The sequence below is a fragment of the Culex quinquefasciatus genome, chromosome 1, assembly GCF_015732765.1.
Source record: "Culex quinquefasciatus strain JHB chromosome 1, VPISU_Cqui_1.0_pri_paternal, whole genome shotgun sequence".
NCBI classification, from domain to species: domain Eukaryota; kingdom Metazoa; phylum Arthropoda; class Insecta; order Diptera; family Culicidae; genus Culex; species Culex quinquefasciatus.
Window position 1 is genome coordinate 55,235,442 of NC_051861.1, and position 25,818 is coordinate 55,261,259.

The 25,818-nt window shown below is 44.6% G+C and overlaps 4 protein-coding genes and 1 long non-coding RNA gene across 9 annotated transcripts; 3 read left to right on the top strand and 2 right to left on the bottom strand.

Annotated features, from left to right (window-relative positions):
* Positions 1-3,520: 3,520 nt before the first annotated feature.
* Positions 3,521-5,686, bottom strand: LOC6042030. Of its 4 annotated transcripts, none has more exons than XM_038249692.1 (5): positions 5,555-5,686; positions 5,472-5,497; positions 4,354-5,196; positions 4,152-4,291; positions 3,521-4,080 (listed from the first exon to the last, which is right to left on the bottom strand). In XM_038249692.1, the coding sequence occupies exons 3-5, from the start codon at positions 4,768-4,770 to the stop codon at positions 4,041-4,043; spliced, it is 597 nt and encodes a 198-aa protein (XP_038105620.1). In that variant the 5' UTR covers positions 4,771-5,196; positions 5,472-5,497; positions 5,555-5,686; the 3' UTR covers positions 3,521-4,040. The 4 variants fall into 4 exon arrangements, with proteins under 4 accessions (XP_038105620.1, XP_038105621.1, XP_038105623.1 ...); XM_038249693.1 differs by having other exon boundaries at positions 4,354-5,034; positions 5,099-5,497; XM_038249695.1 differs by having other exon boundaries at positions 4,354-4,733; positions 4,813-5,497.
* A 4,070-nt stretch (positions 5,687-9,756) lies between these two features.
* On the bottom strand, positions 9,757-10,951 carry LOC119771180. Of its 2 annotated transcripts, XM_038266719.1 has the most exons (3): positions 10,897-10,951; positions 10,030-10,834; positions 9,765-9,942 (listed from the first exon to the last, which is right to left on the bottom strand). In XM_038266719.1, exons 1-2 carry the CDS (start codon positions 10,908-10,910, stop codon positions 10,519-10,521), a joined length of 330 nt encoding a protein of 109 aa, XP_038122647.1. In that variant the 5' UTR covers positions 10,911-10,951; the 3' UTR covers positions 9,765-9,942; positions 10,030-10,518. The 2 variants fall into 2 exon arrangements, with proteins under 2 accessions (XP_038122646.1, XP_038122647.1); XM_038266718.1 differs by lacking the exon at positions 10,897-10,951 and having other exon boundaries at positions 9,757-9,942; positions 10,030-10,566.
* Positions 10,952-12,661: 1,710 nt separating this feature from the next.
* On the top strand, positions 12,662-15,948 carry LOC6047885 (nucleolar protein 58). Its single transcript, XM_001864832.2, has 5 exons — positions 12,662-12,919; positions 13,410-13,486; positions 13,854-14,291; positions 14,515-14,915; positions 15,125-15,948. The coding sequence occupies exons 1-5, from the start codon at positions 12,875-12,877 to the stop codon at positions 15,850-15,852; spliced, it is 1,689 nt and encodes a 562-aa protein (XP_001864867.1). The 5' UTR covers positions 12,662-12,874; the 3' UTR covers positions 15,853-15,948.
* A 3,892-nt stretch (positions 15,949-19,840) lies between these two features.
* LOC119765632 lies at positions 19,841-22,356 on the top strand. The gene is made up of 3 exons (XM_038249897.1): positions 19,841-20,335; positions 20,834-20,944; positions 21,008-22,356. Exons 1-3 carry the CDS (start codon positions 19,960-19,962, stop codon positions 21,427-21,429), a joined length of 909 nt encoding a protein of 302 aa, XP_038105825.1. The 5' UTR covers positions 19,841-19,959; the 3' UTR covers positions 21,430-22,356.
* A 337-nt stretch (positions 22,357-22,693) lies between these two features.
* On the top strand, positions 22,694-24,100 carry LOC119771267. Its single transcript, XR_005279127.1, has 2 exons — positions 22,694-22,897; positions 23,053-24,100. It is a non-coding gene; the product is annotated as an uncharacterized LOC119771267 (long non-coding RNA).
* The last annotated feature ends 1,718 nt before the right edge of the window (positions 24,101-25,818 follow it).

Genomic DNA, 25,818 nt, shown 5'->3' on the forward strand with positions numbered 1-25,818 from the left:
CCTTGCCTCGACTTAGCTGAAGCGCACCCACGCCCCCCTTAACTGTTACAAGAGGAGGGCTTCGTGATCGCTAAGGTTAACGGGGTCTTCTACTGCAGCTGCTACGCTCCCCCGAGGTGGTCTATAGACAGGTTCGACAGAATGCTGGATAGACTGACGGACGCACTCACAGGCAAAACCCCCGTAGTGGTGGCCGGCGACTTTAATGCATGGTCCACACAATGGGGTAGCCGCGAGTTGAACCGTAGAGGCCAGGACCTACTTGAGGCACTTGCCAGGCTAAATGTTGATCTAGCCAACGAAGGATTCACGAGCACGTTCCGTAGGAACGGAGTCTCGTAAATCGTTGACGTTACTTTCTGTAGTCCCAGCCTTATGGCAAGCATGGACTGGAAAGTGGACGAGGGCTACACTCACAGCGATCACCAAGCGGTAACGTTTAGGATCTGCCGTGTGGCCCGCGGACCCGCGCAACCGACCTCCCGACAAGAATGCCGGTGGAAGACATCGACTCTGAACAAGGAAGTCTTTGTCGAAGCGCTAAGAAGAGAAAGTGCCACTCGGGACATTCTAGAACTCGACTGCGACGGGTTAATGACCATCCTGACTGACACTAGTGATGTAGCTATGCTGAGGTAATCTAAGCCAAGAAACGCGCGATCCCCAGTTTACTGGTGGAACGAGGACATAGCTGCCATTCGAGCAGCTAGCCTGAGGGCCCGGAGGAAACTCCAACAAGCTCGCTCCGAAGAGCAGAGGGAAGCCAGGCGGGTGATCTACAAATTCGCCAAAGCTACCCTTAGCAAGGCAATTAAAGAGAGCAAGAGGAACTGCTTCGGCAACCTCTGCCAAGAAGCCAACAATGCACCATGGGGTAACGCCTATCGGATTGTTATGGCTAAGCTGAAGAGTGGCGCGGTTGCCATTGATCGTTCACCAGAAATGATGTCACGGATCATCGACGGGTTGTTCCCTCACCATGAGGTTGAGCCCTGGCCAACGACTCCCTACTACCATGAGGGGTTGACGGTAGATGAACAAATCATCACGAATGAGGAACTTATCAAAGCCGCATCAGCCCTCAAAGCGAATAAGGCACCGGGGCCCGATGGGATCCCCAACCAGGTCCTTAAATTGGCGATCGAGGAAAACCCGGACATGTTCAGGTCGGCTCTTCAAAAGTGCATTGACACAGGAGTCTTTCCGGACCGGTGGAAGCGACAAAGGCTCGTCCTGTTGCCAAAACCGGGGAAGCCACCCGGCGACCCATCCGCGTATAGACCCATTTGTCTCATAGACACCGCTGGCAAACTGCTTGAGAGAGTTATTCTCAACAGATTAACGATTTATTTAGAGAGGGGTCTTTCAGACCGTCAATTTGGCTTCAGAAAAGGAAGGTCCACGGTCGACGCGATTAAAGCAGTCCTTGAGAAAGCTAAGATCGCAGTCGAACCCAAGCGTCGAGGGATGCGCTTCTGCGCTGTCATCACTCTAGATGTCAAGAATGCTTTCAATAGCGCTAGTTGGGACGCCATTGCGAGATCCCTCCATAGATTTCGCGTCCCCAACTACCTGTGCTAGTTGCTTAAAAGCTACTTCGAAAACCGAGTCCTTCTCTATGAGACGGACGAGGGTCTTCGCGAACTGATCATCACGGCGGGGGTCCCACAAGGCTCCTTGATCGGTCCTGGGTTGTGGAATGGTATGTACGACGGGGTGCTGACCCTGGAGTTACCGACGGGCGTTAGCATAGTTGGCTTTGCCGACGACATCGTCCTAATGGTGCTCGGTGAGTCACAGCTCCAAGTCGAGGTACAAGCAACCGAAGCAATACGGACAATCGAAGAATGGATGGGGTTGCACCATCTAGGGCTTGCGCATCAAAAGACAGAGGTAATTACCGTGAACAACTTCAAGTCTGCACAGTGCATTAACGTCAGAGCAGGGAACTGCTCGATCGCCTCGAAGAGGTCTTTGCTCTACCTGGGTATCCGGGTAGATGACAAATTGAGTTTCAACAGTCATGTAGACTACGTATGTAAGAAAGCTATGAAAGTGATAGCATCCCTATCTCGCATGATGGGGAATAACTCTGCTGTCAAAAGTAGTAAAAGGCGTCTACTGGCAACAGTGGTCGGTTCTGTCCTCCGCTACGGAGCACCGGCATGGGGCGCTGCCTTAGAAGCTAAAACTAACCTACAGAAGGTTACGAGCGTCTATAGGCTAATTTGCCTTAGGGTATGTAGTGCGTATCGCACCACATCAGCAGAGGCGGCCTGCGTACTAGCTAGCATGATCCCAATTGGACTACTCGTCCAAGAAGACATGCGATGCCACGAGCTAAGAGGGGTCAGGAGGCATCGTGCTTCGGCCAGGACAGCCACTATGACTGTTTGGCAACGAAGCTGGGATGACTCGACCAAAGGGCGATGGACACATCGCGTGATACCCAACCTAGAAAGGTGGGTAAACAGGACGCATGGGGAAATAAATTTCTACCTAACCCAAGTCCTATCGGTGCATGGGTGCTTGCTTCAGACAGTACCTACACAGATTCGGACACGCAATCACGCAGAAAAAAGTTTTGTAGAATCAGCCTGTATGAGGTTTGAATCAACAAAATTTTTGTTGAATATAATCAACGCCGATTTTGTGTTGAAACAAACCTTGATTTTTTCGATTAAACAAAAGTCTTTTGTTGTTTTGAAAAAGCTGCTTTGACGTTTAGCGTTGATTCAACAAAAAATATGATTTTCAAATCAACAAAACGTTTTGTTGATTCAAATATGGGTCATTCCATCTCAACTGTGCACGAAAAAGTGCAAATTTGAAAATTAACCTCTCCGATCCTGCTCAAATTTGGCAGAGCTGTTGATACTATCAAAACATTGAAGAATCCCGAATTTCATCCAAATCGGACCACCCCCTCCATTTTTGTACCTCCCCAAAAAATTGACTTTTTGGCGATTTTTGACCAAACCTCCTAGTTTCAAACGGCGATAGCTCAGGAACCACAAATTTCAGAAGGTCGGTCTTAGACTCAATTTTGAAGGAAATTGGACGTAGAATCCATTTCCGTGATCAAAATTTTGATTAATTTATTTTTTCTACCTGTATTGCGCAATTGAAAACTTTAAACGGCCGTATCTCAAAACACCCCAACTTATTTTTTTGATTTGACCTCACCATCGTGTTTCCCGGCCAATTTTACATAAGAATCACTTATCGACAGAAATGAATATGTTTCGTTCCAGAGATATCGAATTTTAAAGTTTTGTGTTTTCTAGATTACACAGAAAAAAATCCGATGGTAATATCGCATCAAAAAGCATGCACATCACCTTTGTGAAAAAAAGCGCTTAAAATTACATCCATGAATGTACACCAAAAAATGTGTAATATTACACAGAGCCCATTTTTGGAACCAGGGATAGATATCGAATTGGTTTTTACCTAGAAATGTCATGTAAAACATAAACAAACGAAATATTTATACTCGATATGATTTATTGCTTTTTTTTCTCTTTGAAACACTAAACATGAACTTAATTATTATATTAGAGTCTTTTTACCGCCACATTTAAGCAACTGGCCGTCCAGCTCGCGAACGATTTGCTGCTGCTGTTCGGCCGAAATTCTTCCTGGGGCCATCGAAGGCAGCTGTAGGGGATGGTTTGCTTCTGTTCGGCAAAGTACTTCTGGATAACTTAAAGTCGAACTCGAACGCACCGTTTGCCGACCCAGCTTTTGATGGATGAACCGAGATCCGTGCTGATCCTGGGAAATCTCGGGTCACGATGGTTCTGGGTGTCAGCTGAGACCGTCCCGAGGGTCGACCCAACTACATTCGCAGCCGCGGCTGCTGCATACTACATCATACCGAAACTTACAGTCACTTGCCGGCCAGAGCGTCACGTCGTCAATCATCTGCAGCACCAGATTCATCTTGGACGCGTTGCTCACGTCACCGAGGTAGAACGAGCTGCGCGTGATGGCTTCTAAGCAGGTTTGGCACCCCCGCTCGCGGGCGGCCAGTGTGATTAGCATGTCCTCCTCGGCCTGGTTCTTCGAGCCTTGAATCTGGGTTTTGATCGTGAAAAAAGAAAATAGTTGTAATCTGCGTTGACGCGAGGTTCGCGTTTAAGGCTTACTTATGCTTCCAGGAACCGGCCTCCTTTGGAGACAATCTTGTAGGCGATGTCCTGCGATGTTTCCGGGTCGACGTCGGGCACTCGACGTAGACCTTGCCGACGAGTTTAACCGACATGACGCCACAGGTGCCGAACAACAGCTGCAATTTGTAACTACACAATTTAGACCATATTCCAGAAATCACTTAAAGAAGTGCCTTACATCCTTCGCGACCTGCGGATCCGACAAGCACGCGAGTGTCACGTCCGTCATCTTTATCACGTCCGAAGGCGTTTCGGCGACCTTGGCGCCCGCCTCCTGGAACTTGTGGCACTTGATGGCGATGCGGTTCCACACCACCGAGTGGCCCGAGTTGAACAGGTGGCAAGACGCGCCACCGTTACTGGGCGGTTCAGCAGGTGTGAAACGGGCACATTGCGACGTACCGACGAGAAGGTATTTAGATCCAGCGTCGACACGTCGCCGGAATTGTGTAGTTTTCGCTTGCGTTTCGGTGATGGCGAGCTCGTAATGTCCTCGATGGCTGCTATCGCGGCTTTGGTCTTGTTGCTGATGGCGCGGGCCTTGGGCGTTGAAGCGACCTAGAACAACATCCAGGTTTAAAAATTCTTCAAACATTTAAACATAGAAAAAGACAACAAGAAAAGCACATACACGTACACGTAGGAACGTACATTATTTTTGGCGGCGGACTTTTTCGTCGCCGTGCTGGGCGTCGTCGGGGTCTCGGCCATTTCGAACGCACTCGGCATCGTCATGATGTTCTCGTCTTCCTTGCCGTCCTCACTTTTGTCATTTTCCACCTCGCGCACCAGAGCTCGACATCCGTATCGGGACGGTTCAAACCCGACTCCTCCACGGCTGGCCAATAGTTTATCTATGCTGTGGAGGTCAGGCCAGGATGAGTGATTCTCTTGGAGTATCGGGGCACCACTAACAGGTTTACTTCGTTGGTCATGTTGCCGAGCATGGTCCGGACATCATTTGAAATTGTGGTATGATCTCGATCAGAAAATTTCCAAAATGGCAGCTTAGTTGCTGAACCTGTTGAGAAAAACAAAGTGATTATCGGCGACACGCGGAGGACACAAATCTCATCTGGCCAATGGCCGGTAGATCGATTTGAATCACAGAGTAGGTGCCCATCCCTGGAAATGACCGTCGACGATTGAGTGGAAGCCGTCAGCTTGCCGCATACTTGAAGTTGAGTCCTACGCTGATTCGTAATCCAAAATTATTCTTTTCCGACCATCACCGATTGTACCCTTTTGTCACTCGCCGGGAGAAAAATTACCGTCCTTTTAAAGCCAGAAACTAACCGGAGATTTACGGAAGGTTGCAAGTCCTGGAATTAGTAAAAGTTTGAGGTATTTTTTTTAGGCAGAAGAGGCAAAACACTTACCTGCACAAACGATTTAATCCTTAAACGAATCCTACTTTTCACTTGAAATTTGTGATTGAATCGTTTGCAATGTTTTGATTAGAGCGAGTTGAGAACTGTTCGCCAATTTTGACAGCTAGATTCCAGCTGCTGATGTAAACAACACGCGAATGCAATATTAATTAAAAGTGTGTATAATATTACACATTTTGGGTGTAAACGGTGATAGGCAAAATTGTGAAGTTTAGTACTACTAAACTGTGTAATATCACATAAAAATATCTACACGACCCATCTTTACATGCGAGCGTTTTACTACTTTTTTTGCTGTGTACCTACATCAGCTTCATTCGCCGCATCTGCTAGAAGCACACAGGCGAGCTGATCAATAACTGCTACCTGGTGTTCTGGGAGATGATTAATTTAATTTATATTTTTATAATTTTACGCAAATATTTATTCAAATGGCTAATAGGGGAAATTCTCGTATGTTTGCCAGGTTAAGTCCTCGCTCCTAGTTTCATCCAATTTGCTCATTTTCACTATTTGAACAACAAAATTTGCAAAACTTTTGATAGAAACTTGCTTGTTCACTTCTCATTGAGCTATTTATCACTCGATTTCAGTTGAAAACGCTTATTTTGAATGCACCGTTTTTTAACGTGTTGCTAACCGTTTTAGAGTACCTTCGAGGCCATGACTAGGGCCTTTGTCATGGGCGGTAGCAAAATAGTGCCATTCAGCAAAACCCCAAAACATGCTTTATTATTATTATTATTATTATTATTATTATTATTATTATTATTATAGTTTATTATTGACACTTTGCCATAATTTGGCAAATCTGATTTATGGTTTAAGAGATTGATCATATTAAATCAATTTTTATATTGTGAGCCAGCTCCATTTGATTAAATGATGATTTTGGTCAAGGTACATTTAATAAAAAAAAAATCCTTACACGTGAGGACAGCAGCCGTATTGTGTTCCAAGAATCTAAGAATTAAAGAAAAAAAAACTGTAGTTCGGACGGTGTCAAAATCATCGCAACTAAATTTGGGGAATTAGCCACTTTGCAGCAGATCAAACTTTGTTATTTTCTTAAATTTTTGGTGGAGTATGAAAAGGATTTCTGGAAGGTATCCAGAAATCCTTTTCATACTCCACTAGAGTAGGGTAGGGTAGTCATCAATGAGACACTTTTGGTTTTCAACTTTCAACGATTTTTCTAATATTTTCATCAGCATGTCTTAATGAGCTTTTAGTTGTATTATCTTTCTTTTAATGTGTTCTATCATTGACCAAAATATGAGATCGATCCGACATCTACAGCCAGAGTTATTCAACTGTCTCATTGTAGACGCACTTGGCAGGAACAATGAGACAGCTGGGGAACATTTTTCTAGCAAAACATCATGTTTTTGTATTGTTCCATTGCAAGTGACTTGCCTTGAACATTTTAGAGCAATTTTGCCAACATGAAACTTTTAATAACAAAAGTTACACTAAAAAGTATTTAAATTTTGTAAAATCCATATATTAATACCAAATAACTTTGTATTTTTGGTTAAATGAAGTTTAAATTCTATAAATATGCCAAAAATCACTTTTAATTCATGTTTTGAAAGATTTCCATCGATTTTGAAAAGTTTATTGAAGAAAAATCAAAGTGTCTCATTGCTACCCATGGGCTGAAATGAGTGGGGAACAATGAGACAGTCCTGGATTCTGGGTTATTCTAAATTTTGGCCAAATCTAATGAAAGGACATTGTAGCCCAACTTAATCCCTATGGAACGTCGAAAGACATTTGAAGAAATATTAGTTTTGGTGTAAATGGCAGCCTACGAGCGAAAAAGTATTTTTTGTCCATAATTTACTTTTACACCCCAGAATCAAACATTTATGAATTACTTTTCAAGGGAGCGTCCATAACCAAAGCCACTTATATGGCAGACGTGTATCCAGTAGACACACCTTTCCCCCAAATATGAGCCTGATTGGTTGAAACTACGACTTGTGAGAGCCATTTTATCATTGTTCCCCGTGTCTCATTGATGACTACTCTACCCTACAACGTATAAACAATTTTTTTCATATGTTTTACTCAATAATGTATCGTGCACTTATTGTTCAGTGTTACTAACAAGATTTCATTTCCTGCTCGCTTCGTCGGATTCCAATTCTGCCCTTAACTGTGTGCCGTTATTACTCTATCCTATGGGTTAGCACAGAAATTCACCTCATTATTTTTTTTGAGCAGATACACATTCGCGATTAAACTCCAGATTCCTACAGTGTTATACAGTTATTTTTTGCCCAATTTGATGAAGATTATTTATGATGAAATATTATTTCAATAAATGACCAGGTAGCAGTTATTGATCAGCTCGCCTGTGTGCTTCAGATGCGGCGAATGAAGCTGATGTAGGTAATCTCAAAAACACTAAACTTTAAAATTCGATATCTCTGGAATGAAACATATTCATTTCTGTCGATAAGTGATTCTTATGTAAAATTGGCCGGGGAACACGATGGTGAGGTCAAATCAAAAAAATAAGTTGGGGTGTTTTGAGATACGGCCGTTTAAAGTTTTCAATTGCGCAATACAGGTAGAAAAAATAAATTAATCAAAATTTTGATCACGGAAATGGATTCTACGTCCAATTTCCTTCAAAATTGAGTCTAAGACCGACCTTCTGAGATTTGTGGTTCCTGAGCTATCGCCGTTTGAAACTAGGAGGTTTGGTCAAAAATCGCCAAAAAGTCAATTTTTTGGGGAGGTACAAAAATGGAGGGGGTGGTCCGATTTGGATGAAATTCGGGATTCTTGCATGCTTTGATAGTATCAACAGCTCTGCCAAATTTGAGCAGGATCGGAGAGGGTAATTTTCAAATGCTGTTCCGCTTCAGATGGAATGACCCATATGCTTTATTTTTCTGCGTGATCTCACCCAATTGCCCGAACTGTTCAGGCACCGTCGAAACGGTGGAACACGTGGTATTTGAATGCCCCCGGTTCCAAAGCAGCAGGGAGATTTTGTTGCTGGGATGTGGTCCTGACACATCGCCAGACAACCTGACATACAGAATGTGCCAGAGCGAGGAAGCATGGGGTGCAGCTTCCACAGCTATAACGCAGATGATGCTTAAACTGCAAGAGAAGTGGCGCACGGACCAGCGTGCGTCCCGGAACGAAGGGCCCCGGGCCCAGTAGTTCTGTTGACATATTAAAGTTGAGATATTAAAAATTGATGAAAAGGCACGCGATGATAGAGCGTGCCTCTCGGAACAACCGTTCCGAAATGAGAGCGCAACTAGCGCTGCTCCTCCCCGACGTAATATCGAAAGACAGTTCCGGGGAGGTTGAAAGCTTACCGTGATATTAGGGCGGGTACGTCCTATGCAAAAGAAAAAAAAAGGTATCAATCCTTGGCCTGCAAATTGAAATAGGTGCAATTTATAACAAAATTCAGGAAACTTTCCTATGAAATAAAACATTTTGATAAAAAAAATCTTTATTTCTTTTGTTTCAACAAACATTTGGAACGGTTGTGAATGGCCTTGTTACGGACTACGGCATTGTCGGGAACAGAGAGTTTCAGGAGGATCTCGTTACGGATTCTTGGCCGCATCGGCGGTTCCTTGTTCACGGAGGACGCGCCTGGCCCAAGCGCAAGTCGACCAATTCATTGGCGTACGTTTCGGCAATTCGCAGGATCTGCTGGGGGACTGTCACGTTACGTGCGAGTGGGAAGTACCCGGTGGTGAAGACGGAGTTGGGTTCCGCGAGGAGTTTGAAAAGTTCGTTGAGAACATTCTGCTCGTTTAACTCGCCGCCGCCGCATGTGCTCGCTTAGTTTGGCATTTTTTACCGCGTGCTGGGAGGACATGGAGCTCTCGAGGGCGCGCTTGGCCCGCGTTTGTACAACTTTGGGATGACTCGGCCAATTCACTGCACCGAAGTTAGGTGTTCAACCTTCTGGTTGTCTAGCCTTGTCTTCAGGTAACAATCTTTGAGATGGACGACGTAGATGTAGGTTTTCCTCCAGTTCCCGCTTGGAACCACAATCAGCGGATTGTTCAACGGCGGCTTCTTCCGGGACTTTTCATCGAGTTTGTCCATAAAGGGGATTTTCTGGGGTTAGGGTTTAGAAGGAGTTTGAGATTTGGGATGATTGGCTGCTTACCGGAGCTACGGCGACAGTGACGGAGAAGTACGACATCCGGGCCCCTCTTCAACTCGCACTCGAATACTGGTGCGACGTGGAGATCACCAGCATCACCAAGCGCAGCCAGTGCCGCTTCGTATCTCCAAAAATCCTCTTCCAATCACGCCCAACTCCTCCCCGGAATGAATTACGGGCATCTGACGAAGATCCCGCGTACTCCAGGTCAACTCGGCGCCAGCTGAAATGACAGAGAGAATATGTACGTTTTTAATCCGCATTAAATTAGACCCATGGAAAGAGTTTAAAAATTTCAACCAAAACTCACCGTTGGTACTGCCCAGCGAAAGTTCGCTCAGGACGGACAGTGAGTCGTTGGCACGCGGCGCTGACGCAAAGGTCGGCTGTAACATCCTTCCGAACAACTTTGCTGGCGGACCGCTTCACGGACTCAATCCACAGAACAAATTTTTCTTGAAGCCACTCTGCCGACAGGATAGCTTGCTTTTCTACGCTGCCAATTGATGGTTCTGCGATGGTGAAATCGCCAGGGTCAATCAAATTGTCTCCCGCGGCCACTTCCGCATGTCCAATGTGACTTTGGTAGGACGACTGAAGCAGATCCGAACCAAAGCTGAATACGTGCTGATTTCGGGATGCCAATGCGTCGAACATTGACGGTGGTGGCGCCGCGAACTTCCCATCTTCGGTGGTGATGATTCTGCGAGTTCATCATACTATCATAGTCTTCAGAGTAGTTTTATCTGATTGATCGAATCTGGGACGAGGTGTTGCGTACGGCGAGCCCGCTCGGCTGTTAACTCCCCCATTGGATGCGAGAGAAGACTGCTGTTGTTGTTGTTGTTGTTGCTGTCGTTGTTGTCGTCGGGTTGCTTGATGCTTTGGAGCTGATCGCCATGTGATCCCTAGTTTCCGTGTCCGTGACCCCGACCTCCTCCGTCCGCGTCTCGGACTTGCGATGGCTGATAGTGGTTGTTCTGCCCTCCACCAACCACACCGGTAACACGGTGATGATTCTGGGTGCCACGCCGTTAAACAGCGGGTACGAATGCGCCTGAAGGTTGGTGTTGATCTTGTACTGCAGCTTGTTGGCGATAGCTTGGCTGTTGCCGCTAAAGAGAAAGAAGCGATTGTAGTTGGTATTCCGCTGTCGGCAGGGTAGGTAAACCATCACCATCGCACTATCATTGATGCATATTTCGGTGCGTTCCTCGTCTCTTAAACCTTCTCTTCTCTTTCGCAGCCGAGTGATGGTCGGCTTGCTATCGCGAATATCGAAAGCCCATCACATCGACGAGAAATACCCTATCGTTGGCTCGGATGGAACTATCGTTCCAACCCGAGAGACACGCACACGAAATTGTTGTATAAATAATATAAATACACTGGAGCTCACGCACACAAATGAACTCATTTCTACAGGGCTTACGGGCGAGAGAATTTCACGATTGCTCTTTCTCTTGCTTTTTGAGCGAGGGGACTGGCTGTGTGTTCGTTGCTCGCTATTTCATCGGCGTCGTTTTCGCTTCGCTCTCTTGATGCAGTTTTGGGAGAACGCCGAAAATTTGATGATTTTAGCGAGGGACGATATCTAAAAGCCCTCGGCCATCGGCGAGGAAATGAGAAAATACCATTCCTGCTGGCGATACGGTGAAGATATTATCACTGCCGCGGAAGAAATGAGCGTGGTTTGATCTGATCAGGGCCGGTTAAGTTGGTGTTGAAGGTTGAGCCACCGCGGTCATCGACACCGGGGGCGAAAGAAGCTCGCTTACTGAACGCTTGAAGCGGTGATGTTGGCATTGGAGGCGCATCGTGGTTGAACCTGGCGAGGACTGCGTTGACATGGTATTACCCTCTGTTGGCATCTCCGATGATGAAGAGAAGTTGCCAAATGAGGTAGCCAGACCCCTGGCTGTAAGATTTGAATCGGAGCGCAACAGTGGTCGGTGCACTGGCTGGCGTAATCGAGCTGCTCACACTAGAGGTCGCAGCTGGCAAGGGTTGCAGCAATCTAGAATACAAAAAAAAAAAAACAAGAAAAAGTGTATTCTCCACCTTCGTGTGGTTTTGCACCATCCGGATCGTCTGAAGATGCAAAATCATAGAAAATACATTCCTTCTCCAATAAGTTTTGCACCTTCCGGACTGTCCGGAAGGTCCAAAAACAAAGAATCAATTGTCTCCTTTAACCTTGTTAGCATCTTCGGAATAATCCGGAGGGAACATAAACAGAGAAACAAATTGCTCCTCAAACGTTATATGCACCTTCCGGAAGGACCAAAAACAAAGAAACAAATTCCTCCTCCAACGTTCTTTCCACCTGCCGGACTGTCCGGAAGGTCCAAAAACAAAGAAACAAATGATTCCTGGAACCACGTTTGCATCTTCCGGACAATCCGGAGGGTTCAAAAACAATGAATCAAGTTCCTCCTTCAACTGAATTTGCACCTTCCGGACAATCCGGAAGGGCTCAACATAAACAAGTCAACTTTGCCGGCAAAAAGAAAACTGGATTGCCACTTTCGCCAGCTGCGAAAGTGGTCCATCAACCTTCCCGAACTGTTCCGGGACAAGGAAAAACGGCATTCGAGCAATACTTACCTCCACTTTGAAGAAAAGTTCACTGCTAAGTGCAAACTACAAGCACCAACTTGACATTTTAATCGCAAGTCCAAACTACTCAAACGATAGTTAAGCTTTTGAACTGTTGTTTGAGTGAAAAATTCACTCAAAATCAAGTTCAGAAAACCACTCATTTTCAGTTCGAGCTCCGAACTTGATTTTGAGTGGATTTGAACTTGATTTTGAGTACATCCAGCCGACCGTGCACATGTGTGAGCGCGTGTACCGCGTCGCGTTGCGCTTCAGCAATGTTTTGACAGCTGCGTGCGCGTCGCTTCATTTTGCTTCATCAACATCCGGTACCGTACCTCACGCACTGACTGACGGGCGACGGCAGTTCAGCTCAGCAGGCGGAGATTTGAAACGGCCCTCACTTTTACCTCGGATCTTGTTGCGCGTGGACGCTTGTTCAAAATGTTGCCATTGAAAGTTTAAATATTATTTCAAAGTCGGAAGTGTAAGTGCGCTGTTAAGCTCGGGGAATTTATTTTTTTACATTAGAGATTCGATAACTTACAGCAGTAAAAATGTTCGTGCTGTACGAAACACCGGCGGGTTATGCCATTTTCAAGGTGAGTAATAAATGTTTTTGTCATTCTTGGAAAACACTTTTTTCTTTTGTTGTGTGTAATGTAATGAAACTAGTCATTTTAAAAGTATAATTATTATGATCTAAAATGTCTGAACCAAACTTTATCTAAAATTGTTTAAATAAAAGCATGGACGAATCCTTTGTCTAAGCCATCCAAGTAAGCTCTGTCTAATATAGGTTATGTTTTGTCTAAGCGTCGACATGCACGCTTAATAATCTGAAGTAATTTTTTAAATTGTCTTCTAATTTCATTCATACAATTTTTTTATTATTTATTATTTTTCAAGTTCAAAAGTAAGGTAAATAAAGTTGATTTTCTTGGTCTTGTAAGTAAATAAGCCAAGTATGCAAATTAGCCACATGTTTTCTAGACTTTGCATCAGAGTTCAGAGGTTCTCAAGCGTATGTTTTTTTAATCATTAAATTTTGATGATTGTTCGACCTTAACATGTATTCTTCATTCTTTCCAGCTGCTGGACGAGAAAAAGTTGCAGCAAATTGATAATCTCTATCTAGAGTTTGAAACGCCGGAGCTGGCAAATAAAGTGTAAGTCGTGTTTTTTGCATTCTTGTTTTAAAGTCGATCGACGCCTCGTTCCGCTTGTTCATTTGCGATTTTTGAAAAAGCTTTAAATTTGTCGTCGTAAAGTAATTTTTCATAAACGCTTCACCCAACATTCAAAGAAGGATTCAAGAGTGTTGATTTTGTTTTATGAACATTTTCGTCTTCATTAGGTTCTACACCGACTCGGTTTAGAGGTTAGGATTTTGACAGCTCGCGTGCACTGTTTACATTTTTGCCACGTGTGCGTCTGTCAAAATGCGGGTGTGTGCATAAAACCTAATTATTATTTTTTATCAAATCATATAAAACTAAAAATGTGAATAAAACTGATAAAATGTCTGTTTTCCAGTGTAAAATTGAAGCACTTTGAAAAGTTTGCCGACACCACCGAGGCACTTTCCGCTGCGACTGCCGCCGTCGAGGGCAAGGTTTCCAAGTCGCTTAAGAAGACGCTCAAGAAGCTCGTTTCGGACGATGTCCAGAACCAGCTGTTGGTGGCGGACGCCAAGTTGGGCAGTGCCATCAAGGACAAGCTGTCGCTGCAGTGCGTCTCCAACACGGGCGTCCAAGAGCTGATGCGGTGCATCCGGTCGCAGTCCGAGAGTCTGCTGTCCGGGCTGCCGAAGAAGGAAATGACCGCGATGGCCCTCGGTTTGGCTCACTCACTTTCCCGGTACAAGCTCAAATTCTCGCCAGACAAGATTGACACGATGATCGTGCAAGCCCAGTGTCTGCTGGACGATCTGGACAAGGAACTGAACAATTACATGATGCGCGCTAGAGAGTGGTAAGTTTCGTCGGTTTTGTTCCTAAACAACTAGGTATGTCACCTATTCCATAAACATCGCAAAATTAAAACGGGGTTTCATACTCAAGTGATGTTCCGCGTGTCACTGGGACTGCTCCACATGTCTCTGTTGAGTAACGCAATGCAAACTGATGAGGTGGCCCGGCGATCATGAAAGAACCGCTCGTTACACGGCATTGATAGGTTTTTGGGACTCTTTCAGGTACGGCTGGCACTTCCCTGAGCTGGGAAAGATTCTCACCGACAACATTGCCTTTATAAAGACGATAAAGCTAGTTGGCACGCGTGACAATATGGCCACGACCGATCTGTCGGACATTCTGCCGGAAGAGCTCGAGGAGAAGGTCAAGGAAGCGGCCGAGATCTCCATGGGCACGGAAATCTCTGAGGAAGACATTACCAACATTCAGAACCTGTGCGACGAAATTCTCTCCATCAACGAGTACCGGACGCATCTGTACGATTACCTGAAGACGCGCATGATGGCGATGGCACCAAATTTGACCGTTCTCGTCGGCGAAACCATCGGAGCCCGTCTCATCGCGCACGCCGGGTCGCTGGTCAACCTGGCCAAACATCCCGCTTCGACTGTGCAAATCCTAGGCAAGTATTCCAAGCTAAACTCCCTAAATCCTCTAGCGCATTTCAATGATGATATTAAGGACATGGTTTCGCGACTAACAAGATATGATCAGAAATGATTTCACCTTCCTTGGCTGTCTGAAGCAAAATTTGAATCAAATCATAAAAAAATACCGTACCGTAAAAACATTTCTCTTAACACTGTCTGTATCTCTCCATTCTCCCACCAGGTGCCGAGAAGGCGTTGTTCCGCGCACTCAAGACCAAAAAGGACACCCCAAAGTACGGTTTGATCTTCCACGCCAGCCTGATCGGTTCGGCCAGCGCCAAAAACAAGGGTAAAATTTCCCGATCACTCGCGGCCAAGGCATCGCTCGCGACCCGCGTGGACGCGTTCGGTGAGGACGTTTCGATGGAACTGGGCACGGAACACCGAGCCAAGCTGGAGATGCGTCTGCGGCTGCTGGAGGAGGGCAACATGTCGCGGCTGTCAGGCACCGGTAAAGCCAAGGCCAAGCTCGAAAAGTACCACGCCAAGAGCGAAGTGAAGGTGTTTAAGAGCGGCGAGGATAGCACGCTGCCGATCGGCAAGAAGCGAAAGCTATCTGAAGGGGCAAAGATCGAGGAGATTGAGCCAGAGGTTAAGGAGGAACCGTCCGATGAACCCAGCGCCGGAGAATCGTCCAAAAAGAAAAAAAAGAACAAGCAGAAGGATCTCGATGCAAGTACGGCTGAGGTTGCCCACGCCTCAAAAAAGATCAAAACCGAGGACGAGGAAACGCCACCGGAAGAGGGCGCTGAGCCACAGAGTGAGAAGAAGAAGAAAAAGAAAAAGAAGCGAGAGAGCCAGGTTGCTCAGCCAGAAGAGGACGAAGAGGAACCTGCTGTGACGGAAACGCCAACGTCACAGAAGAAAAAAAAGAAAAAGAAGGTGAAGGAAGAAAGTGACGACAGTTGAATTTAAAAATCGTTATTTTAATGTCATTAACTTGGATTATGATCCCTATTTTAAGGGATGTTATAAGTGAAATAAAAAAAGCATGGTAACCCTACCAAAAATAGGTTTAATTCAACCCTCTGGCACCACTGTGAATGGCTAGAACGTTTGACAGTCACCAAAACCTCGAAGAGCCCACGTAGTAGTATTAGTGAAGAGCCCACGTTGCTTATCGTGGGCTCTTCACTAATACTGCTGCGTGGGCTCTGTGAGTGTAGCAGTATTGGTGTTGTCTGTTTGTTTACACCAAATCTTCAAGATACATCACTTTTTGTGTGTGCAAATCTGTTACGAAAAAAGGTGAGAACTGTTGCTTCCGATTGACCTGGAAGATTTGCCGGGTAGTACTGGACCGGGGACTGGCCAAGTCCCGCTGTAGATCCTTCCGAACAACTCGCTGCAATCTCCGGCAGGGATTAACGTCGACAGCGGGGAATAGGGAATCGAAGGAATCGCGTGCTTGTGTAGAATCCGATCTTTTGTGGAATCACAAGAAGTTCATCGCGAAGTGGTTCGAACAAATCTGAACTTCTAACTTGCAAAACCATCTTTATCGCAATTTCGCGGGGCATTTATCCATAGTCTCTGGCGGATAGGGTCCTTCGGGAACTTGTGTTTGGAAATCCGTACCGTGTCGTTATTTTTTCATGGAAATCATTTCAACATTATGAAACTATGCGTTTTTTTACCACGCGGTTTTTTTATTTTCAAATTTTGACAGGAAATGCGTTCTTCATCTTCTTTGTTGTCTTCATGTTCGCGTCGAACATTTAGGTTTCATAAACATGGCCGTTGTGACAGAGGGCTGGTTTAATTATAATCACAGTCTGTCATCTTGGATTACATATCAGTAATTTACCACAAGTAACCAACCACAAGCACTAAATCAAAACTCTAAATTCACTCTAAATCAGCTTTTCCGTTGCTATGACACTTTATATAGGCTTTGAAAATGCTTCAAACCATTGACAGCTTGAAACATTATTTCTTGCCTGTATTTATACAGCAATTCCATTTGAAAAGAGCCTAAACCAAAAAAAAAGTTCTCCGATCGGGCTCAAAATTTTTCTGGGGGTTCCTTGGCCAAAATAATTAGACCCGTATTTTTTTGTTTGGCCATTAGGGTGGCCTACATCGTGCTAGGGTGGTTCAAAAATGGCAATTTTCGTCATTTTCGCAAAAACCACTTTTTCTAAAATCATATCTCCGCGCCATTTCATCCGATTTTAGCTGTCTTAGACGCAAAGAAAGGTGATGAGTTTGGCTATTTGGGAAAAATAGTAAAGTTCCAAAATCTAGCTTAACTATTGAAAAGTCGTATGAAAACTTAAAATGGCGTTTTGACCGTGTCTGGACCAAAGAGCCTATGTCTGAAAATATTTTTATCGGATTCCTCGGAAAATTTCACATAACATATCAAAAAATTGGCGATGTCGAACCGTACGTTTTGGAGATACGATTTTTTGAAAATAAAAACTGCGTTTTTCGACGCGCCACGCGCAAAAACGGGAAAATGACGAAATCGGCAAAAATCAACTTTTTCACTAAAACTGCGATAACTTTAAAATTTCAGCGATGACCTATACATGTCTGGGTACCAAAATTTTCGTAATTGAGAGACGCAACTTTTGGTACCATAACATCTATAGGTCATCGCTGAAATTTTAAAGTTATCGCAGTTTTAGTGGAAAAAGTTGATTTTTGCCGATTTCGTCATTTTCCCGTTTTTGCGCGTGGCGCGTCGAAAACGCAGTTTTTTTCAAAATCATATCTCGGAAACGTACGGTTCGACATCGCCAATTTTGATATGTTATGTGAAATTTTCCGAGGAATCCGAAAAATATTTTCAGACATAGGCTCTTTGGTCCAGACACGGTCAAAACGCCATTTTAAGTTTTCATACGACTTTTCAATAGTTAAGCTAGATTTTGGAACTTTACTATTTTTCCCAAATAGCCAAACTCATCACCTTTCTTTGCGTCTAAGACAGCTAAAATCGGATGAAATGGCGCGGAGATATTTTAGAAAAAGTGGTTTTTGCGAAAATGACGAAAATTGCCATTTTTTGAACCACCCTAGCACGATGTAGGCCACCCTAATGGCCAAACAAAAAAATACGGGTCTAATTATTTTGGCCAAGGAACCCCCAGAAAAATTTTGAGCCCGATCGGAGAACTTTTTTTTTGGTTTAGGCTCTTTTCAAATGGAATTGCTGTATAATTATAGAGTAGCAAATTAGAGCTTCGAAGCATTTAATATAAAATGTTTCTAAGCTTTAATAGAAAGCTTTCAAAGTCACTATAGAGTAATTCCTTAATGTACCGTAACACTAAATCAACAACTGAAAATGCTTCGAAACTTGGACATTTCTATAAATGTTTCAAACCATTAAATCAACACTAGTGAAAGGGAGAGAGCTTGGTACTGGGGAATGCTTTTTGCGTTCAGCTCCCAATTGTCGGTAAAGTAGTTTTATTTTTGTTTTTCTGGAGCGAAACTCTATATCAACATTTTTAAAAGTTACTGTTAACGTTAACTGTTAACGTCGCCACTTTAGCTTTAATCTCACTCTACAAGAGAATAAAGAGTGTTGTGACAGTAAATAGCTTACTTTATATTTTGATATAGAGATGAACTGCCGCTCCAATCTAGTCCGTCCCATATGTAAAAAGTGAGTGCTGAGATATCGCCGTGAGAAGCCCAGAAAATGTTTCACCTTTTTTTACATTTCTAATCACCAATTTTTACATAATTTTTTCAACAATTTTTTCAATATTGGTTAAAAAAGTACCCCTATCCTTAAATTTACTCAAAAAAGTTAAAATTTATAGGTTAATTTGAAAAATTTTCATGCTGGGACTAACCTGATTTTATTTATCCATCAATAAAGGCAAGTCTGTTAGGTTATCAAGGTAGGCTTGATCATTTACAACAGAAATTTGCCTGTCATTTGTTGGTTTGTTTTGGTGGTTTTCCAAATTATTTTTATCAAAGATCTAAAAGTTTGTTTGTTTCAGGTTTATTAAATTGGAGGATGATTCTATAAAAGTTTCAAGCAGCGAAAATTTAGCCAGCAACGTTCTACTATTCCTATTTCTTTTGCTGCAGAACAAATAGATATTTGATTGCATGTATCAATACCTGGGCCCTTAACTTGAGTAATCAAGAATCGTTTAACGGAAGGGAACCTAATCCCGAACCAGACCATGGCTACTCATTCAAGAAGGGAAAAGTACTGATTGTATTGAATATTAGCTCAATGGTATGTAGTTTATTTTATTACCGTGGTTATCCCATGCATGAGGAAAAAAAAAGGCAAAATAAGTTTTCTGCTATTACGCTTCAAAATTCAAAATATACCGTCAATATGAAAAACTTTGTGTTTTTAAGTTCTGCGAGTACTTAGGTACATAATCTGAGTAAATATAATTATTTGACAATTTTTGCTACTAATTTGTAAGATATTTTTTTACAAGAAACTGACTTGCCTTTATTTTGCATATGGGACAGCACCAAAGTGATTTTTATTTTGGATTTTTTAGAACAAACATAACTTTTTTATTAAATAGGCTTAAAGTAGAAGTTCAAACTAGACAATTTTTAGGTTTATCTCAAAATCGACAAAAATACATATGGGACGGACTTGATTAGAGCGGCAGTGAATTAAAGTTAATTTTTAGTGTCCCGTGGTTACTTGGGTAGAATTAAGTGATAATCGCAATAATCTTGGATTATACCTAAAAATCAGAAAATGTGGTTCCCTCACTTTTCCAGAAAATATCTTAATTTTAGGTATATTGGTTATTCAATTATACCTAAATTTTAGGGGAAAAAAACGCGATTAGAAATTTTATTACTGATAGCCGATTAGTAATAAAATGAATAAAATACCTTATTGCAGTCAGGTTCGATTATACCTGAAATTTAGGAATTTATACCTAATGTCCGTTTTGCGTGTAGTGCCGCGCTCGATATTTTTTCAGTCTCAACCTTCAATTTCCAACCTAGATCGATTCAGTTACTCGAGTAAATAGTCTGTTTACGTGCACCATCATTTAACTACAAAAAATGGAACAGTTGTTAAGATATTTAGAACCTGTAAAAGGCAACGAAACACACCTCCGGTGTGCAAGGTGTCTGGGTCAACCGACTTACCGCTTTGGCTACCCAAAGGGTCAAGCGTATAGAGGATGTAAATATCATTTAAAGAGAAGGCACGGGATTGAAATTCAAACTCGTCCAGCAGCGTCACCCCCACCTGCACCAGCGTCGACCCCACAGGGCAGGCCAAACCTGCTCCTGAACACAAGCGGCTTAGCGCCCCCACCCGCACCAGCGTCGACCTCACAGGACAGGCCAAACCTGCTCCTGAACACAAGCGGCTTAGCGCCTTTGTCCCCGCCATCGAAAAAAGCGAAGGCTGGCATTATCAAGCGGTTGGTTTGTAAGTTGGAGTTGGATTTTGAAAAATAAGGACTATTTAATCACACACACACACACACACACACACACACACACACACGTGTGGCTAGTTTTTTGAGCATACAAGATTACCGTTAAATCGCTGATTGACGAAATTTCAATAGAGTTATCTAAGCCCGAGCTCACGCACACTAGCACGCCATTTGTTTTGCTGGCTGGTACAAAATTTAACCTCACTTTATTTTCGTGTACGTACGCACGTAGAATGCTTATCTACGTGCGTATGTATTGCGTGTACGTACACGAAAATAAAGTGAGGTTAAATTTTGTCAGCCAGCAAAACCAAATGGTGCGCTTGTGTGCGTACGCGAAACGTCTTAAAGCTGTATTAGGTTTTACGCCGACTCGGTTTTTTGGTTACAAATTTGACAGATTGGCTGCACCGTTTACATTTTTTGCAAGTGTCAGTCAAAATGTGACTGTCACGCAGTAAAACCTAATATTGTCAATTTTTTTTCAGCAACAAAAGTGGATTCTACGTCGACGGACGCACATCCCCAGCTAGGCGGTCGTCATGTTGCGTTCTCCCTGTCGCCGATTCGGCCCGATGAGGGCCACATAGCGAGGAACGGTAAGTTTTACTTCCGCAACCACACCACATAAATATGGGCTAAATTGATGCGTTTTTCAACAGCCTACAAAACACCACACACCCGTCCTCGCGCCCAGATCAAACCAGCCCACAAGACGAACGCTGGCACCCAAGGACCGAAGGATGCAGCACGGCCATCCAACATGGCCGCATCGGCTGGCAATCTTGTGCCCACCAGCCAAGCTAGCACATCAGACACATCCACAAGCGAACAGAAATATACCGTTGAAGACCACAGACCGACCACCAGCACGCCAGCAGGTGCAAAAGGGCCCGCTAACTTGTCCGTGAGGCATCTGTTCGAGCTGATGGACAAGCATTCGCACAAAACGACACCGGCTGTGCCAACCACCAACGTTGCCAATCAAAACCTCAACTATATTGGTTACGATGCCGGATTTGCGCACTTTTTAGATCTGTTGAACCGAGGAAGTCTTGAGCGACGCTTTCGGCGTCTGACGTAATGAATAATTACGAACTAGGCCAAAGCCACGCCAGGGATTTGCAGGTGCTACTGCATGGACAAGCGAACGCATCATCGTCGCCGCCACCGGAATTGACCCGAGACGGACCGTTGCAAACGAATCGAACAGAGCCGCCGATGGTCATGATGACGTCACTGCCCGATAGAGTCCAATTGCCACCGCAGCCGCCGACAACGCCATCCGTTGAGATCTGGGAGGAGTCGATGATCTCGCCCAGTCCAGAAGACCAGCCGCCGATACCGGTAACGCCACATCGTGATCAGACACCGAATAAGAAGGAGCCGCCGCACAGGCCACACGCCCGCCCAAGTTCCCCGACGCCGAAGCCTAAACGGTGGATTCCACGACATGCTGTCGAAATGGAATACAAATCTTTGCGCAAAACGCTCAGCTCGATGGCAGTTGAAGCTGGCAAAAAAGGCCCAGGAACAGTCCAAGGCCGTAAAGCTGCAATTTCACTGCCTCCGAGGGGTGCTAATGGAAACGCGGTATACAAAGTTTTTCCATTTCGACGACACACCATCTGTAGCGCCAGCGAACAAAACGAGGAGCCTGGCATCCGAGTCTCTGGCTCGTTCCCATTTGGGAACTTTCGAGGGCGGCTCATCTACTAAGGCGATCCAGCCGGCGATCCCTCCGGATGAAATGGTTGAAAAACGTATGGTCCCGCTGACCAACGTTAAGCGACGGATGCAACTAGCGCTGGGAGATGGAATTAAATTTTCCAATGAGGCAGCAACAAAGATGAGGGCTTTTGTTAATTAGATTATTATCCACCGGTGTCTACCGCGGTAAATGAAATACTTCATTTTAACATTTCCAGATACATTTTCGTGTACCATGTTTTGTCCAGGAAGGTGCTGTGTCCTATCCCTCGCCTAGACCAGACCAAAATCCATGATAAAGCTGTCAGACCAAATCTGTCAGACCAAGACTGTCAGACCAAAGACCAAAAAGTAAACAATCTTGGTCTTCGACGTAGGTGCACACAAATCAAGAAGAAAAAATTAGAAAAAGAATTTTATTTTTCCAATTTAATGACTGGGTTTGGACTGCAAAATTGAATGTACGTCAGAAAATGATTTAACAGTGCGGCGTCCTGTACACCGACAATTAAATAAGCAGTTAAAAGCCTTATTCATCCACTTCAATTTTTGATCGCGTTTTCGGTTTACACCTGAAAAATCTTGAAATTATTTATACGGATTTGTGATTCCTCTCTTTCCATCATTCCCTTGGTTTTGTCACTCGGGGAGTGCGTTCAGTGCTGCCGTTGTTGCAGCACTCTGTGAACGCATTCCAGAAATGTCATTTTGACAAATGACACTCAGTGAACGTATCTCCGAAATGTCAGATTGACAAATGGATTTTGATGTTTTTTTGTTTTGTTTTTCCATCGGGAGTTTTTATTTGCTAAGTCGGGATTTTGTTTGCGCCGCCAAATTCGGTGAGTATTTTGAAATTCGTTTTTGATTTTTGGCGGAGTAGGTAATTTATGTGTCCAGAAATCAAACAGGTGTGGTGAACAAAAATACTAGAGCGATTTATTCGTACTTGTTTGGTGTGCTTGCTAAACCAGACTAAATTTCTTCACTCCCACAGGCGCAGCAGTTGGAAAATCTTCCAGGTACCGGATGTCCTCGTCCTCCGGAAACTGGTTCCGCCGGGAGAGCGGCAGTAGCGGGTGGTAGAACCATCCTCGAACTCTGCTTCGGATGAACCGGATTGCTCCTGATCGTCGGATTCTTTAGAGTCGTCGTCCAAGAATTCCGGATTGCAGGCACTGGTGCTGCCACCGGATCGGCCAATCCAAAACCGTGGAAGAAGATCAATGGAGCAAGGGTTGCATCGCTTAACGAATTACTCATTTTCGTTGTCGAGTCGGTAGATGAAACTGCGCGCAATCGCTGCAATGCGGACCCCGGGTGTCCACGATGGAACTGCCGCAAAATCTGGTGCCGGAACTGGTTCGGGAACATCACGCAGCCGTCCACAAGACTGAGCGATTCCCGTTGGTGCAAGTAGGGAAAAACCTCGGGATTGGTGACCGACCCCGCGCTGCTTGGCCATTCGTCGCGGATGTACTTTACCACGGCCTGGAGTATGGCATTCGTCGCAGTGGCTTTTTGGAGAGCTGCGAAAGAAACTAGCACTTTGTCGATCGTGTCTGCGATGATGCTTACCAGGTCATCTTCGAGCGTGCCACCACGTACCCCTCTTCCGGTTGGACAACATGTCGGCACAGTTGAAGTCGCTCGTGGGCATATGCTGGATGTCGAAGTCGTAGTTCAGCATCATGAGTGCCCAGCAATAGAGGCTATTCACGGTGTGCAGTGGAATTCTCTTCTTAGACTAACGCGAGCCTTTTCAGATTGTCTGTAGTTGCGCTCAGCGAGTGAGCCATCAGGGAACTTTTGTAGAATGACGGCCTCGATTGCGGTGCTCGACGCATCCGCTGCAACGATGATTGGCAGCTTCGGATCGTAGTGTGTTAGCAGTAGGATTGACTGAAGAACCTCCTTGAACTCCCCGAACGCCTGCTGGTACTCAGATGTCCAACGCCACGTGGTGCCCTTCTTGAGCAGCTGGCAGTAAATCAAGATAACAAAACAATTAGGTAACATTACAAAAAAAAAAAAAAAAACAAAAAGTTCAAGATGGTATGTCAGAGACATAACCGAAAGACATAGGACCAAACAATTTGAATTTGTTGTTGGATTGCTAGTGAAATCTGGAATAAGATTATTTTATTTTGTTTCATAGATTTGTCGGCAAAATTGTCATAAATGTTCTCCCAAGGTGAACCTTCCATGAGGGCACCGGCAACTCCAGGTTGTGGCCACTACTGTCGAAATGTCGAAATGGCCATTATTATGTTCAGTATCAAAAACCATGAATTTTGATACCCATATTGCCACAACCAAGGCCACAACTCGTATGTTTCTGTAAATGTCCCCCCGGGCCCCGAGGGAACCTTCTTTGAGGGCACCGGCCACTCCAGGTTGTGGCCACTACTGTCGAAATGGCCATTATTATGTTAAGTATCAAAAACCATGAATTTTGATACCCATATTGCCACAACTCGTATGGTTCTGTAAATGTCCCCCCGGGCCCCGAGGGAACCTTCTTTGAGGGCACCGGCCACTCCAGGTTGGGGCCACTACTGTCGAAATGGCCATTATTATGTTAAGTATCAAAAACCATGAATTTTGATACCCATATTGCCACAACTCGTATGGTTCTGTAAATGTCCCCCCGGGCCCCGAGGGAACCTTCTTTGAGGGCACCGGCCACTCCAGGTTGTGGCCACTACTGTCGAAATGGCCATTATTATGTTAAGTATCAAAAACCATGAATTTTGATACCCATATTGCCACAACCAAGGCCACAACTCGTATGTTTCTGTAAATGTCCCCCCGGGCCCCGAGGGAACCTTCTTTGAGGGCACCGGCCACTCCAGGTTGTGGCCACTACTGTCGAAATGGCCATTATTATGTTAAGTATCAAAAACCATGAATTTTGATACCCATATTGCCACAACTCGTATGGTTCTGTAAATGTCCCCCCGGGCCCCGAGGGAACCTTCTTTGAGGGCACCGGCCACTCCAGGTTGTGGCCACTACTGTCGAAATGGCCATTATTATGTTAAGTATCAAAAACCATGAATTTTGATACCCATATTGCCACAACTCGTATAGTTCTATAAATGTCCCCCCGGGCCCCGAGGGAACCTTCTTTGAGGGCACCGGCCACTCCAGGTTGTGGCCACTACTGTCGAAATGGCCATTATTATGTTAAGTATCAAAAACCATGAATTTTGATACCCATATTGCCACAACTCGTATGTTTCTGTAAATGTCCCCCCAAGCCCCGGGGGAACCTTCTTTGAGGGCACCGGCCACTCCAGGTTGGGGCCACTACTGTCGAAATGGCCATTATTATGTTAAGTATCAAAAACCATGAATTTTGATACCCATATTGCCACAACCAAGGCCACAACTCGTATGTTTCTGTAAATGTCCCCCCGGGCCCCGAGGGAACCTTCTTTGAGGGCACCGGCCACTCCAGGTTGTGGCCACTACTGTCGAAATGGCCATTATTATGTTAAGTATCAAAAACCATGAATTTTGATACCCATATTGCCACAACTCGTATGTTTCTGTAAATGTCCCCCCAAGCCCCGGGGGAACCTTCTTTGAGGGCACCGGCCACTCCAGGTTGGGGCCACTACTGTCGAAATGGCCATTATTATGTTCAGTATCAAAAACCATGAATTTTGATACCCATATTGCCACAACTCGTATGGTTCTGTAAATGTCCCCGGGCCCCGAGGGAACCTTCTTTGAGGGCACCGGCCACTCCAGGTTG